The sequence below is a fragment of the Lissotriton helveticus genome, chromosome 1_1 (assembly GCF_964261635.1).
Source record: "Lissotriton helveticus chromosome 1_1, aLisHel1.1, whole genome shotgun sequence".
NCBI lineage: Eukaryota > Metazoa > Chordata > Amphibia > Caudata > Salamandridae > Lissotriton > Lissotriton helveticus.
The window spans coordinates 134,521,122-134,536,729 of record NC_136057.1 but is presented as its reverse complement, the minus strand read 5'-3'; the positions used below and the strand labels follow the sequence as shown (position 1 = coordinate 134,536,729).

Sequence of the window (15,608 nt, the reverse complement as noted above, 5' to 3'; positions counted from 1 at the left end):
AAGACCTTCATGATTCTTCCACTCACAACAAGGTCCTTGCTTAGAGGGAGCAGCTGCTCAATATGTTCACTGATGGAGCAGGTTTCTTGAATCTCAATCTCTTAGGTAAAAGCATCAAAGGGAATCCCCACTGGCCTCATGGACCTTTGATTGTCGACTTGAAGTGTAAGAAAGGAGCTAAGATCGGCAATGGATTTCAATGACAGTGAATCCAATATGGCTCCCCAAAAATGACAGAGAGCCTGGTGTTCAAATCTTAAGGCTTTATTAACAATTTAGTACAGGTTCCAAGTTACATCAATCAACAAAAAGAAATAAATATGGTAAGAGTAAACATATATCTATACTACTATAATAAAGCAAGAACTTTCAGGCTTTGAGGCGGGTAAACTCTGGAACCACAGCGCCAATCTACACACCCGATACACCGTTGAAATCGTCAGGGTGTGTAGATGGTTATAGGCTATACAAATTTTAAAAATTAACGTTATTTAAAAAGTTATATTTTAAAAAAAAGTAGTCCCTCCAAAGTAACGCAACAATCACAGTTGCGGTGCAGCGGCCAGGGCAGCTGACTTTGGAGCACAGGGCGCACGGTTCGATCCCCGGCTCCGGCGGCGGGTAACATCTATTACGACGCGCTGTTTACACCGCACTACCATTACAACGCTGGTTTTACAACGCAAGTCGTTACCACGACTTGTGCTGGAGGGCGGTCTAGGCTAAGGAATAGTTGATTTACTATTCCAACACCTTCCCTACTGTACGTAGGCTGATGTTGGAATAGTAAATCTTACTAATCCTAAGTCCAGCACCCTACAGGGCAAGTCGTTACCACGACTTGCGTTATAAAACCAGCGTTGTAATGGTAGTGCGGTGTAAGGACCGCGTTGTATTGACATACAACCCCAGCGGCAGATCAGCTCAGCACCATGTGACTCTGGGCAATAGCTCACTTAATTTCCACGACGGGCCCCCAGCGCCTTGAGAGCCATAAGGGTAAGTAGTTTGCGCTTTACAAATACCGGATTTGGGATTTGCAGTCCCTGCCACATGGTGATCAGCGCCATCCTGGACTTTGATGGTGTCTAATATCAGATCGAGACACTCTCCAAGAGATGATTCTCTTCCAAAGACATCAGTCCAGGAACCGCCTTGAGGGTTTGCCCGAGAAGGGATGTCCCAGCCACGGACCAGCAACGTGCAATGCCTTTTGGACACAATTATCTTGTTTTGAGTAAAGGTGTAATTCAGACACTTTGGGGACTTTCATCAACACATGAATAATGGTATCTGATATATCAGGGGTGAGGGACCTAACTTGAGAGAAATTGGGGAATGATTCCAGATCATTTCCAATATTAGAAGAGGGAAGATTCCGGAACCCAGACCAGTGGTTGGCCAAACACAGGTTGTTGTTATCAATGCACTATGAGGTGCTTTTTAGCTACTTTCTGAATTATAGAAGTGATAGTATAAGTTGGATGTACATATAGAACCATAACATAATAACGCACTATGTGCATTTGTAGAGTGCACTTTCACCCAAAATGGCCACTTGGTGCTGAAAAAGGTATGTTTATTTTTCCAGCTCAATGTTCCTAATTTTATTGACCTCAGAAGAATGAAGGCTGAGTGTACTTGCTGGGACTCAAAACTGTGAGCAATGGGTCAAACACAGACCCCTGCAGTGCCATGTGTGGTCAGAAGCATCACAAGTAGCTCCCAAGTGGTGGAATGATCTCCCTCTTGATCTTAGGTCCCTGCCATCGCTACAGACATTCCGCAGTGCCCTTAAAACTCGCCTCTTTTTGCAAGCCTATGTGTAAGGATGAATTGTTCAAACTTTCTGATTTTATTGTTAGGCGCCTTGATACCTGCGGGTTATTGTTCTGCGCATTATACATTTTTATCAATCAATCAATCAATCAAGTATGTTTCTTTTCTTTTCTTCCATGCTTTAAAGTAACATGTTATCCAAGAGTTTGCTGAGGTTTGAAAACACCACAAACTACAGCACATCGCCATGGCAGCACAACTTCATCTCAGGGTGCCCTTCGCAGCGCTATTTCATCACTCGGATGGTAGGGATAGAGAATTTGAGCTTGTCCGTCTTCACAAAAGCGGCTTTCACGATCCTCACGGATGGGTCGTTGACGAAGACGGGGTAGAAGGTCCGGTCCCCATCGTAGGGGATGGACTTACCATCAAAGGACAGCAGAATAGGGTCTCCGGGCTTCTGTGGTGAGTAGTCTTTACCCTAAAACAGAAGGAAACAGAACCACAATCAGTGACAGAGCTGCCATCCCATGACACATTGAGGCAGGTCTGGGAGTTTTGATGTCAATGTGACACTCAGGCCCTGGGCTACACTTTTACAGACAGGCTACTCCATCACACAGGTTACAGAGATCCTGTTTGCCTTATTACAACTGCCATAGGATATAATGCACTTATAATGTTATAGTGACACCTACAGGTCAGCTCAGGAACTGCTGATGTTATAGTGAAACGTATGCTGGGCCATGGAGTGCAGATATTGCAGTGTTACCTACATGACACATCATGGACTGATGTCTGTTGCAATCTGGCAATGCTGATATTACACGTACAGGGCACTTCTGAGGCTCGTGATATTACAGTGACACCTTGAGGTCAGGCCTGGGAATGCTAAATAATACAGTGCCACCTTGAGATTGGTTCTGGGAGTGCAGCTGAAGCCAGAATGAACAAAGTACTGGTGTGACAGTAACACCAGCAGTTCATCCTGGGAGGCCTTCAATTACACTGACACCAAGAGGTAAGGCCTGGGAAGGCTGCAGACTACAGCGGCACCTGCTGGACATGCTAAACATGCCAAAGCAGTGACAGCCTCTACAGAGAAAGAGGAAGTGAGTGAGTTAGAGAGATAGAGGGCCAGATTTACAAGACCCTTGCGACACTTTGGCATCACTTTTCCCATGTTAAAAATGACGCAAAAGTGGCGCCAGGGGCTTGTAAATCTGCCTCAGAGTGCGTTTGTGCGTCAGAGAGAAAGAAAGTAGTATTACTCAGACAGTGACACGTGGTGGTGGAGGAGAAACATGTAAAGAGTTGTAGAAACCTTGTGGCAGATGCGCAGAGCGATGCTGCAGTAAAACTTGTCATGGGAGAAGGAGAATCGAGGGCTGCCTTTACAGTGAAATCTCCTGGGGGAGGCTGGGAGTGCTGATGAGGTAACACATGCAACATGAGAAGGACAAACATGTAATGTCTTTGTAGTTACACATGCTGGAAGGGGTGGGATTCCTGCTGAAGTGACATCCACGGGAGACGGGAAAACCAAGGATTGTGTTTACAGTGACACCTGCTGACAGAGTCTTGGAGTGCTGCTGAGGCAACACATGTCGCTAGGAAAGGAGAATCAAGGAACGTGTTTACAGTGACACCAGCTGACAGAGCCTGGCAGTGCTGCTGAGGTAACACATGTTGCTGGGAAAAGAGAACCAAGGACTGTGTTTACCTGCTGACAGAGCCTGGGAGTGCTGCTGAGGTAACACATGCTGCTGGGAAAAGAGAACCAAGGACTGTGTTTACCTGCTGACAGAGCCTGGGAGTGCTGCTGAGGTAACACATGCTGCTGGGAAAAGAGAACCAAGGACTGTGTTTACAGTGACACCTGCTGACAGAGCCTGGGAGCGCTGCTGAGGTAACACATGCTGCTGGGAAAAGAGAACCAAGGACTGTGTTTACAGTGACACCTGCTGACAGAGCCTAGGAGTGCTGCTGAGGCAACACATGTCGCTGAGAAAGGAGAACCAAGGAATGTGTTTACAGTGACACCCACTGACAGAGCATGGGAGTGCTGCTGTGGTAACACATACTGCTGGAAAGGGAGAACTACGGGATGTGTTTACAGCTACATCAGCTGGAAGAGCCTGGGAGTGCTGCTGAGGTAACTCATGCTGCTAGTAAAGGAGAACTAAGGGCTGTTTTTACAGCTACATTAGCCGACAGAGCATGGGAGTGCTGCTGAGGTAACACATGCTGCTGGGAAAAGAGAACCAAGGACTGTGTTTACAGTGACACCTGACAGAGCCTGGGAGTGCTGCTGAGGTAACATGCTGCTGGGAAAGGAGAACCAAGGAATGTGTTTACAGTGACACCAGCTGACAGAGCCTGGGAGTGCTGCTGAGGTAACACATGCTGCTGGGAAAAGAGAACCAAGGACTGTGTTTACAGTGACACCTGCTGACAGAGCCTGGGAGCGCTGCTGAGGTAACACATGCTGCTGGGAAAAGAGAACCAAGGACTGTGTTTACAGTGACACCTGCTGACAGACCCTAGGAGTGCTGCTGAGGCAACACATGTCGCTAGGAAAGGAGAATCAAGGAATGTGTTTACAGTGACACCCGCTGACAGAGCCTGGGAGTGCTGCTGAGGCAACACATGCTGCTGGGAAAAGAGAACCAAGGACTGTGTTTACAGTGACACCTGCTGACAGAGCCTAGGAGTGCTGCTGAGGCAACACATGTCGCTGAGAAAGGAGAACCAAGGAATGTGTTTACAGTGACACCCACTGACAGAGCATGGAAGTGCTGCTGTGGTAACACATACTGCTGGAAAGGGAGAACTAAGGGATGTGTTTACAGCTACATCAGCTGGAAGAGCCTGGGAGTGCTGCTGAGGTAACTCATGCTGCTAGTAAAGGAGAACTAAGGGCTGTTTTTACAGCTACATCAGCCGACAGAGCATGGGAGTGCTGCTGAGGTAACACATGCTGCTGGGAAAAGAGAACCAAGGACTGTGTTTACAGTGACACCTAACAGAGCCTGGGAGTGCTGCTGAGGTAACATGCTGCTGGGAAAGGAGAACCAAGGAATGTGTTTACAGTGACACCCGCTGACAGAGCCTGGGAGTGCTGCTGAGGTAACACATGCTGCTGGGAATAGAGAACCAAGGACCGTGTTTACAGTGACACCTGCTGACAGAGCCTGGGAGCGCTGCTGAGGTAACACATGCTGCTGGGAAAAGAGAACCAAGGACTGTGTTTACAGTGACACCTGCTGACAGAGCCTAGGAGTGCTGCTGAGGCAACACATGTCGCTAGGAAAGGAGAATCAAGGAATGTGTTTACAGTGACACCCGCTGACAGAGCCTGGGAGTGCTGCTGAGGCAACACATGCTGCTGGGACAGAAGAACCAAGGACTGTGTTTACAGCAACAACTGCTTAGCGCAGCTAGGACTGCAGATGAAGTAACCCATTCCATGAGTGAAGGAGAAACACGCAGTGTATTTACAGTGACACCTGCTGGCAAAGTCAGGGGGATGCTGCTAAAGTAACACTTGTTATGGTGGTCGGAGAACCGAGGTCTGCCTTGACAGTGACCCCTACTGGCAGGGGAAAGGACTGCTGAAGTAACAATTTCAATGTGAGAAGGAAATACATGTAATGTGTTTACAGTGACAGCTGCTGGCAGAGGCAAGGAGTGCTGCAGAAATAACGCATTTCATATGAAAATGAAAAACTTGTAATTGTTTTACAGCAGCACGTTCTGGCAGAGTCTGGGAGGGCTGCTGAAGTAACACTTGTCAAGGGCAAAGGAGAATGAAAGACTGAAAATACAGAGACCTGCTGGCAGAGACAAGGAGTGCTGATGAAGTAACCCATTCCATGTTTGAAGGAGAAACATATAGTGTGTTTACAGTGACACCTGCTGGCAGAGCCAGGAAGTGCTGCTAAAGTAACACTTGTTATGGTGGGAAGAGAACCGAGGTCTTCCTTGACAGTGACTCCTACTGGCTGGGGCAAGGACTGCTGAAGTGACACGTTTCATGGGAGAAGAAGAAGCGTGCAGTGTCTGGATTGGATGGTTTGCGTACCTGCAATTTGGGGTGCACCATTGCTGAGATCTCTCCGTCGCTGTCGATAGGGTAATCCTGACGGCCGAAATATTGATATGCTTCAGTTTCAAATGCTGGAAAAGTGACACCTGAAAGAAGAGACAAAGGTCATGACCCTGGGAAGGACATTAGAGAAGCAATAAGGTGGAGGGCCTGACAAAAAAGAGTAGGAAGAGGGTGGAAAGCTAAAAGAGAGCAGGAATGAGAGGACGGGGGAGAAGACTAGAGAGGCAGATAGATAAAGTGTGGATTGAGGTAGCGAAGGGCAGAGAGCGACAGGAAGAAGCAATACAGATGGGGAATAGGAGAGGGTCACTGGGACAGAAACAGTACAAGGGAATGAGGAGGGGATTGAATTTAGGAGATTTTACATAAACTAGGATATGATCTGCAGGCATGGGCTGTATCCAAGCGTATGTGCTATATATGAGGCATAAGGGCTGGATCTGAGGTGCAAGGGGTGGTATATGAGGCATAAGGGCTGTATAAGAGGCATTAGGGCTGTGTATGATGCATAAGGGGTGTGTATGAAGCATAAGGGCTGTCACTGAGGCGTAAGGGCTGTATTAGAGGTGCAAGGGGCTGCATATTAGGCATATGGGCTGTTTATGGGGCATTAGGGCTGTGGATGAAGCATAAGGCATGTATGTAAAGCATAAAGGCTGTGTATGATGCATAACGGGCTGTATATGAGGCATAAGGGCTGCATATGAGGCATAAGGGCTGTTTATGAGGCACAAGGGCTATGTATGATGCATAAGGGGCTGTTGTTGGTTTTGGCCCTTTTTGCAGGGTCATCCCTGAACTTTTTGCCTTCCTCCCGTATGTTACCTGACCTGTTTTTGTTGGTTTTATGACTCTGGGGACTTTACCACTGCTGATCAGTGCTAAAGTGCATATACTCTCCCTATTGTAAATTGATGTATGAATTAGTGACTCCATGATTGGCTTATTTGATTTACTGTCAGACCCTAGTACAGTGCCCTGCAGGTGCCCAGGGCTGGTAAATCAAATCCTGCTGGTGGGCTTGCAGCACTGGTTGTGCCACACCACAGAAGCAGCCTGTAAAGTGTGTCTCAGGTCTGCCATTGCAGAGCCTGTGTGCAGTCTGGTACTGCCATGTTGACTGGGCAAGTGCTCCCACTCGCCAGTCCCTAAACCTTCCCTTTTCTGCATATTAGTCTGCCATTTTTGTTTTTCACTATTGCAAGGCTAACTGTTCCCCATAGGCCAGAATGGGCAGTTTGATTATAACATCTTAAAATCCTAACTGACTCAGGGAACTAGGTAGAATCAGGATAATAAAATACATCTTTTAGTGAAGTTGGTTATAACATTCTGTGTTTGAAAATACCACTTTTAGAAAGTAGGTATTTTTTTGCCTAACTATCCAATCCTGCCTCTGCTAGGTTGTGTATTCTTTGTCTGGAGTTTGAGTGACAGCGGCTGGGGGATTCCAGGAGACAGGGTGAGGCAGCACAGGGCTGAATAGAGCTATCTGCATGTAGATGGGTGGATGGGGTGCACCTTGGACCTGAATAGGGCAGTGCCTGCCTTCCACAATATTGGCTCCACCACCTGTGGTGCATCTGATGTCTCTGGCCCACACTGTCAAAGGAAAGAAGGAGTCTTGTCAACAAAGTGCTCCAGGACTGCACAGCACTGGTTTGGACTGGGAACAGGACCCTCTGCCTTCAGAGGACAAAGGATATGCTAGTATAAATATTGGGACCCAGACCCAAAAACTTGACATCACTTTTGTGAAACAAGAAGAACCTTTGCTGAGGAGAGGAACCAGAGAAACTGAGGAGGAGACTATCCCTAAGCTGAGTGCTGATAGGGGGATTGGCCTGCAGTGGTTGCCTTACTGCCAAAGAAAGGAGAAAAGACTTTGTGCTACTTTCAAATCAACTTGTAAAGGATCTCCAAGGCCTTGAGCTAGAGCTTGCCTCCTGCTGAAGTCTCAGGTACAACAGACTTCACCAACCAGCTCCCCTGCCTTCCCTTGCTGGGAATTGAAGTGCCTGCTATTGAGCTGGGCCTTCTGAGAGACTGTGTGTCGCTGGGAGCTGGAAGCGTGACTCAAGACGAAGAAGCGTGTTGCCACCGCAGCCGTTGCATCACTGGAGAAGAGTGTCGCCGTCACAGCAGACATCGTCGCATCACTGGAGAAGTGTGCCGCCGCTGCCGCTGTCGCCATCGCATCACACGAAGCGCCTCGCATCACCGGAGATGAGTGTCGCCATCGCAGCAGACGCCATCGCATCACCGGAGAAGTGCGTTGCAGGGCCTGTCGCGGCTCAGAAGAAACGTTGAGTCACCCCACGGCCATCGAGCATGCACGCATCGTTGTCGCATCAAGAAGAAGATGCCATTTTGTTTCATTGCACTGGATCTTCATCACATCATGGTGCTGCTGGTCGCATCACCATGGAAGTGCAGTAAGAAACCGACGCATCACCTCACCATGCGGAGAAGAACCAAAGCATCCCCTACGCAGCAGTAGGGACCCCACGCATCACCATTCTTGCATGTAAGGAACCGACGCATCACCTTCCCTGCAGCACTTTCTTTGTATAGCGTTACACATCCAAAGGTGCATTGAACGTGTCGCATTTTAAATTTAAAGAGAACTAAGCTATTTCTACAATTTTTAAAGTACAGTATTGTGGATTTTTGTTGTTTGTGGTCTTGTGTTAAGTCTATAAAAATACTTATTTTTATACTACAACTTGTGTGGTGTCCCTCTGTAGTGTGGTCACTGGGTTACTGTATGTGTTCACAAATGTCTTAAACACTGCCTCTGAGATAAGCCTGTCTGCTCGTGCCAAGCTACCAAGGGGGTGAGCAGACGTTATATAGGAGTGTAGCACCTTACCCGGACTAGACGCAAGGGTCCCTATTTGGTCACAAATCTAACAGATGTGTATGAGACATAAGAGCTGTATATGAGGCCTAAGGGTTGCGTATGGAGCATAAGGGGCTTTATATGAGGCATAAGGGGTGTATATAAGTTATAAGGGCTGTAAATGAGCCAGAATCACAACACACCAGCAGGTCTTTAGATGTATATTAAGGACATCCTGCAAATCAAAGTAAAAGCATCCCACCCAGCCACTGAATGCCTCCACAGTCACCACATAAAAATAGTAGGTACAGCCCCATATCACCTAAAGGCACTGCACAGAAAACTGGAATGTACTGCACGAGAACACCCCCACAGCCCAGCTCATCAAAGTAGTAAGTACAGCACCAGACACTCCTACGACCCAGTGCATAAAGATAGAAACCCCCAACAGCCCAGTACATCAGGGCAGCATGCCCAGCCCCCAGCATGTACCCCCCACAGCCTAGGAACATACACTGGCTCAATAATACCGCTACGCCCAGCACATCACATCCTGCTTTGCAAAGCAGCGTGTCCTGGCCCCACGCTATCCTCACAGCCGAGGGGCATGCACTGGTCCCACAGTACCACTAGGCTCAGCATCTAAAAGGACTGTGCGATGCTTCGCTAGACCCCCCAAACCCCCAATGCGATCCTTTTAAGCAGTGCACACTGTCCCCACACTGCTCTAACAGTCTAGCACATGTATGTGTCAGTGGTGGCTCTCCACTAAGGCGTAGGAGCGTCGCCCCACTGAACAAAGGGAAAAATAAAATGAAAATAACTATTGTTATTGTCATTTTAGTTTTCCTATATCTTCAATATCTTTTGGGGCTGGGCAGGGCTGGCCAGAGCAGGGGGAGGAGGGGTGTCCACTCCTCAAGTAAGCATTACTGTTTGGCCGGCCCTTTTTGCGCACTTTTCATCTTCCCCACCAGGCTGCAATATACAGGAACATGCAAAGCCGCCCATTCCCCATCTGAGCGCCGAACCATGGTGCTCAGACCAATCACGATGCTGCATTGCAGGGCTGAGATTGGCTATGGGGAGCTTGGGAGCCGGGTGCTTCCTGCTGCTGGCCGGGACTGCAGGAAGAGAAGTAAGATTACGGAGGACGAAGCAGAGGCTGCGGCCAGGCGTTACAGGGAAATGTTTTTTTTTCTTCACTTTTTTGTCATCTCTCCCTCCTCCCCCGCCTTCCCCCTCCACCTCTCACATGCCCCATCACCCGGGTCTGGTAGCAGCCGCTACTGATGTATGTATGTGGTATTTCTATAGCAGGAATCTCCCTACCAGGCTGAAGGTCTTAAGGCGCTATGGTCAGGCCAAACACAACCCAGATGGATGACACTGCGGAGTAATCACAGTGCGAGCAAAGGCCAAGCTGTAGGCAGGGATGGCACAGGCTGGGTGGGCAGGGGTGCATTGCGCTACCTGCAGTCAGAGCAGGTGTACTAAGCCACTGAATGCCTCAAGGGCTTCAGCCCCCTCCGTTGATTAATGCGATCACTGAAGACGCCTCTGTGTGTAGCGACAGTCACAGACAGGGCCAGCCTTTCACACCTGAATTCTGATTGATGTACTGGGAAATAGTGACGCGAAATTATAGTGCTACAAGGTCCCAGTCTACTCTGAGACTAAAAGCGCTGTGAATAAGCAGATCATTATTTTAAAATTGTATTACGCACAGTATGAGATAGGCTGCTGCAAAATGTGCAAAGATCTTTAAGGACAGGTTTTAAGTTTTCCTCCAAAGCCGCAACTAAAGCTGCGCTGTCCCGCGTCGCCAGAGCAGGACACCACCATACCTACAACGATGTGGGGCTCCTGCTTTCTTGATGAGCGCTGGTGCACAACCGGCTGACTAGTGCCACACACACATCCTTTCACCACAGAGCATACGTGGGTGCGTGCTGCTGTAGCATACGTTTTGTACTGGATGGTTATCCTTCAAGTACAGAATACTACGTTGAGGCCACTTTAAAACTTTTCTCTCACTGTATGTGTACTGTACAGTGCAACACACATGCAGTTTGGGAAAGTTTAGATTCATGAAAAGATTATTTTGAACGTTCACCTTGTGCTCAAGGAGGCCTTCTTTTATGGTACAAGGCCCTTACTATTATTGTTTGTAGATTGGGTGTCATAAAACTATAGGTTTAGCAGGGAACTTCTATGTACCTCCCATGGGGAGCCCCTTTGATGTAAAGCAGCACACACACTATGCATGACGTTAGGGCTACTACTCAGCAGAAGTAAAGTTTGGCGCTGGGAAGTGAATCTCATTTTTAGGTTTCGCCTGGGGCAGACACGGAGCTTTAGCTCCGCCCCCAGGAGAAATCTCTAGTCTTCAGTAAGGGACACTTGAATCCGCCCTCTGTTCCATTGGCTAGCTCCATAAATGGAGGCTAGCCATTGGAACAGAGATCTGTCCGTCAAGGCCGGACCAGATTCGGGGGCGTTCCCGCGATTTTTTCCCTCTCCGCCTCTGCGATGGCGTCATCGCGGCGGTGGGCGGAGTTTTTTTTTTTTGGGTGTTTGTGTCCGTCATAATGCCGACCACGGCCGCCTCAAGAAGTAAAGGTGAGTGCGTTCCTTTCCCGCCCCCCCCTCCCGCTGTCCGTTCCTTTCCCGCACCCCCCGCTGTCCATGCGCCGTTCCCGCCCCCCCCCTTCCGCTGTCCGTACCCGCCCCCCCTCCCCGTGTGCCCGTAGGTGCTTGTTTTCATGGTGTCCGCTGGTTTCTTTTTCCTGGGATTTAGTACTGGATGCTTTCTTCCTGTCAAGCAAGCCAGGAAAGAGACTTGTAGCGCGAGCAGTTTAAAACTGATGTAGCTGATCCAAACGACGTCTCTCTAACACTTTTGCTGTCCGTGCTTGATGCGCTCTGGGAGGACCGGGATGTCCGCTTCGATATTTCTCCACAGTAAGGGACAAACAGACTGCTCAGACATTGCCCCGTCTGAAAGCTTATGTACATCTGGCCAAACCTTAATGTAGCACATTGCATGGTGCCAGGTTTACGCCGTCGCACAGTGCCTTTAAATTGCTCCAACTCGCCGTGTTTACTATCTCCCTTAGCAAAGAATGAGTGTATGAATTATTGTTTAGTGCACAGAGTGGCTCCAGTGCCGCTGCACCACCGGCAGCTATGCGACCGGATCAGCAGCTTGAGAAACGCTGTCTCGAGATACCCGCTCTCTCCTGCCCCTCACCCTCCGCTCTCCGTTCACTTCTCTCAGACTGAGTCCCCCTAATACCCTTTCTAGTACCCCTCTCCCCATTCGCTCGTCCTGTGCCACTCTCTCTTTCCCTCATGCCCCCCCCCTTTCGATGGCTCTCATTCCGCCAATCACTCTCTCTCCTTCATGTTCCCCTCTTTCGAAGTCTGTTTCGGCACATCTTTCTCTCGTCCTCTTTCGATCGTTTATCTTCCCTTATTTCCATCTAAATCCTCCCTGCACTGGCTCGCCCTGCTGGCCCCCATCCACCTCATCCACACACATAGCCACCCAAAAGACATACAGATATGCACGAGGCATCCGCACAAATACAGATACGCCCAAGAGACAGCCACACACAGAGATACACGGCCACACTCACCCGCCAGTCTATTTGACAGTGTAATTGAATTAGACACCACCTTCTCTTGTCGTAAAGGATCTGTTCTAACCATGTTGCAATCTCTCTGACATTCTCTACCCCTCCACCATTCATCCATTCTATTTAGCTTCACCTTTCTTTTTCATTGTGCATGTCTTCCTATTCTTTTCATTGAGCGCATAAGGCTCTAATCACAATGTATTCATACATTTTCATAATGTAATCAATGTTACACCTATGCACCTAGCAGCAACTGAACTCTGCTGTACGCTCAATGCAAGCAAGAAAGTCAATTCGAGCTGCGGCTTTTGTAATATCCATTTCCCAGGCTTGCTATTTGGTGTGGTCTAACGGCGTTGTTGGGTTTCATTTTAAGCCATCATTTGAGTAGATGAGGTCCGTTTTAGAATAATTGTGGAGTACACAGCATGTAATGCCTCCTTGGAGAAAGCCGCACGTATATTTTCGGAAATGGGACCATGCAAGCTTATTCTTAGTCTTTCTGACATTAATTTAACAGGCAGATTTAGTTTCCTGGACTGGGGAGATGTTCTCCTGATTCACTATTTTATTTTTTAATTGGTTACGCGTTTGCTATTGCTTTCAAGCAGTAACCTAAGAAAGTTCACGCTTTAGATGTTGCCACCATAGTGTTTTCATACAGGATATGAGTGCAAGGTGACAGTGTGATTCTTCTTTTAGCTTCTTTCAAAGAACAGTCGCTATGATCAATGGCCGTTGGCCTTCTTCCGTATCACTCATTGATGTCAATTAAATATTTTCCCTCCAGACTCCAGAAATAGAGGATTCTTCAACATTGTTCCGCGCTGAGGATCAGACTGTACATATGCTTTACTTTTGTCTGATTTTTGCCTTTAGTACTTAAAGCTCATTGATATAGTTTGATTGAAGGAAACATTTTCAGCTGTCAGTAGGAACCGCAAGTTATTTTTTCATCTGGTCAGTGTTTTAAATAAATACAGAAACGTTTGAACACCGGCTTTATTTTGCTTCCCAGGAGCAGCAGTCTGTTCTTTTTGACCATTTGTTTCCCTTTCATTGATTTAGATTGCATTTTGTAGCGTTGTGAAAGTGTTTTGTGTGTGCTTTGTGCTCTTTCCTCGTAATTGTTTTCTGTTCTGTCTCTTGGATAAAAGGTAGTTGGCCTACAACCGGTATGTGACAATAGTGGTAAAATCCCCTGGCATAATAGTTTCTCAGTATTGGATCTTTTCAATGTCTTAATGTGGCTTCTTTCATCTGATGTGAGCCCGCAAAAGCTGACCTCAGTAGCTCCACAGTTTTTTTTATTTCCATTACATCGCTCAGTTTCTTGCCATATAGATTATTCTGATATTCGATTTTATTCATTTGATTGATTTGGGAAACAAGTTGGAAATGTACCAACGGAGAACGATTCTCATATTTTCAGCCTGTTTCCGATTTTTTTTTAGGCTATTCAAGGAGTATTTTCTAAAATATATCTTGGTTTCATATTCCCAGGTGTGACAACATGTGTACAACGGGCACCCGCAGAATTTCTCCCTAGTGGAAGAATTCTCTGCCAGAGTATAAATCGTGTAACTTCTCCTGTGCTTTTTTCCTCCATGGGGAAAACATTAGAAATTCCCTTTCCTTAATCTCGATCGAGCAGGTTGCATGGCAAGGGGGCGAATGTAGCCGCAAAGTATTTAACGCTAATGTCTTTGTCGTGCCAGAACCTGTAAAATTGACTCGATTATCATAGAGAGACGCGAGTCAGGAAATAAATGAGATGTTTGACTAGCTAATGGGGCACATAGGTTACCACTCAGATCTATAGGTGTATGCGCCTATATAGCTATATATACTCGGTGTAAGTCTCAGCCTCCCCTCTCTGTATGTCTGAATAATCCATACATATATTGAGATTTGAATACTTGCTGCAGAAGTTACATCCATGCCATGTCATTTCCAGTTGCACACAACGCGACAGACACAACATATCTGCAGATGGGCTGGCTGTCTTTGCGCCAACGGCATACTAAAGTTTCAAACTATTTGAAAGTTTATTCTCCCAGTACGTCCTGTCTGGTAGCTTAGATCTGCTACACAATTACAACGGCTTTGTTTGTTTTATTTATACAAAAGCAAACCGTTCTTGACTGGATAAAATGCGTACCACAACCGCCCGCGATAATAACGCTTGTCATTTACAGCGCTGTTGTGTTATAGAACTCGTCTGCAAGTAATTGCTGCCTGCTGAGCTCGTCCAGTAGGGTACCATAGGTCTCACATTTGCGAGAGATTAAGCTATTGCCAATGTAAGTGACAATGCCATTTATTTATCTGTATTCAAAACCAACACATAAATGAAAATTTTGTCATTTACAATGCCAATAGCTCTAACTTTTCAAAAGGCGAAACCGTTGCATTGTAAATGCTTGTTAAACTTTGCGATACTCTGTGCTGTGCAGAGTTTTAGTATATCGGCCGATTTAATGTTTAAGATAAAGAAGTGTGTTGTAAATATATATTTGTTGCAATCAGACCGTATCCAGCAAAAGCCTTGTCCATAAGAAAGACACACTCAGCTGATAACACCCTTGCAATACCTCTCAAAAAGAATGAATCTTTGTCACCAGGCATCTTCAAAGGGCTCCATCAATGAAAGCCATATCCTGGCTCCCACCCGACTTTGGACCGCCTGAATAACATCTGTACACGTGTTCAATTCTTTCAGACAGTAGGCTTCCTGGCGAGAAGGTTGGCTTTTAGTTTTGCCGTACCCCTCACTTGTCTTCACAGAACAGAAGACCCCATACCTTCCCTTTCAGCCAGGGGCTCCTAAAGGTTGCAGCTATCCATTCTCGGACAATTGTTTTTTTACAAAAAAGTAAGCAAACTGTTATTGTTAAATATTCCCAGTTGATCCCACACTCCACCCACTGAGGCCCTCCCAAAGACATTTACAGGAAGATGAGACCTTGTTTTAGTTTTCTTTGCCTCACGTGCCTCATGACGTCACACCCTCTCTGCCTCATCAGCCCCCTTGCAAGGCGTCCATAAAACACGTGGCCTCCATTGGGAAACGTGAGGAGCTGAATTCAGTTTCACACAATTATTAAACATCCAGGGGCAGATTTATGTTCCCTGGCGCATCCCTGCAAATCAACAGGGAAGTGCCAAGAAAGATGCATGAAGCAAGTTTACCCTTGCGCCACCACAGTTGCGCCGTATTAACAATGCGGAGCAT

The 15,608-nt window shown here is 47.2% G+C and overlaps 1 protein-coding gene across 1 annotated transcript in view; it reads right to left on the bottom strand.

The window, feature by feature from the left end:
• Positions 1–248: 248 nt before the first annotated feature.
• Positions 249–15,608, bottom strand: part of LOC144770645 (N-acyl-aromatic-L-amino acid amidohydrolase (carboxylate-forming)-like) — a 123,511-nt gene continuing 108,151 nt past the window's right edge. Inside the window, exons 5-6 of the mRNA XM_078655383.1 lie at positions 5,864–5,973; positions 249–2,260 (exon numbers count right to left, since the gene is read on the bottom strand). Coding sequence (XP_078511509.1) covers positions 2,066–2,260; positions 5,864–5,973 — 305 coding nt within the window. The 3' untranslated portion in view covers positions 249–2,065. The remainder of the gene's footprint in view (positions 2,261–5,863; positions 5,974–15,608) is intronic.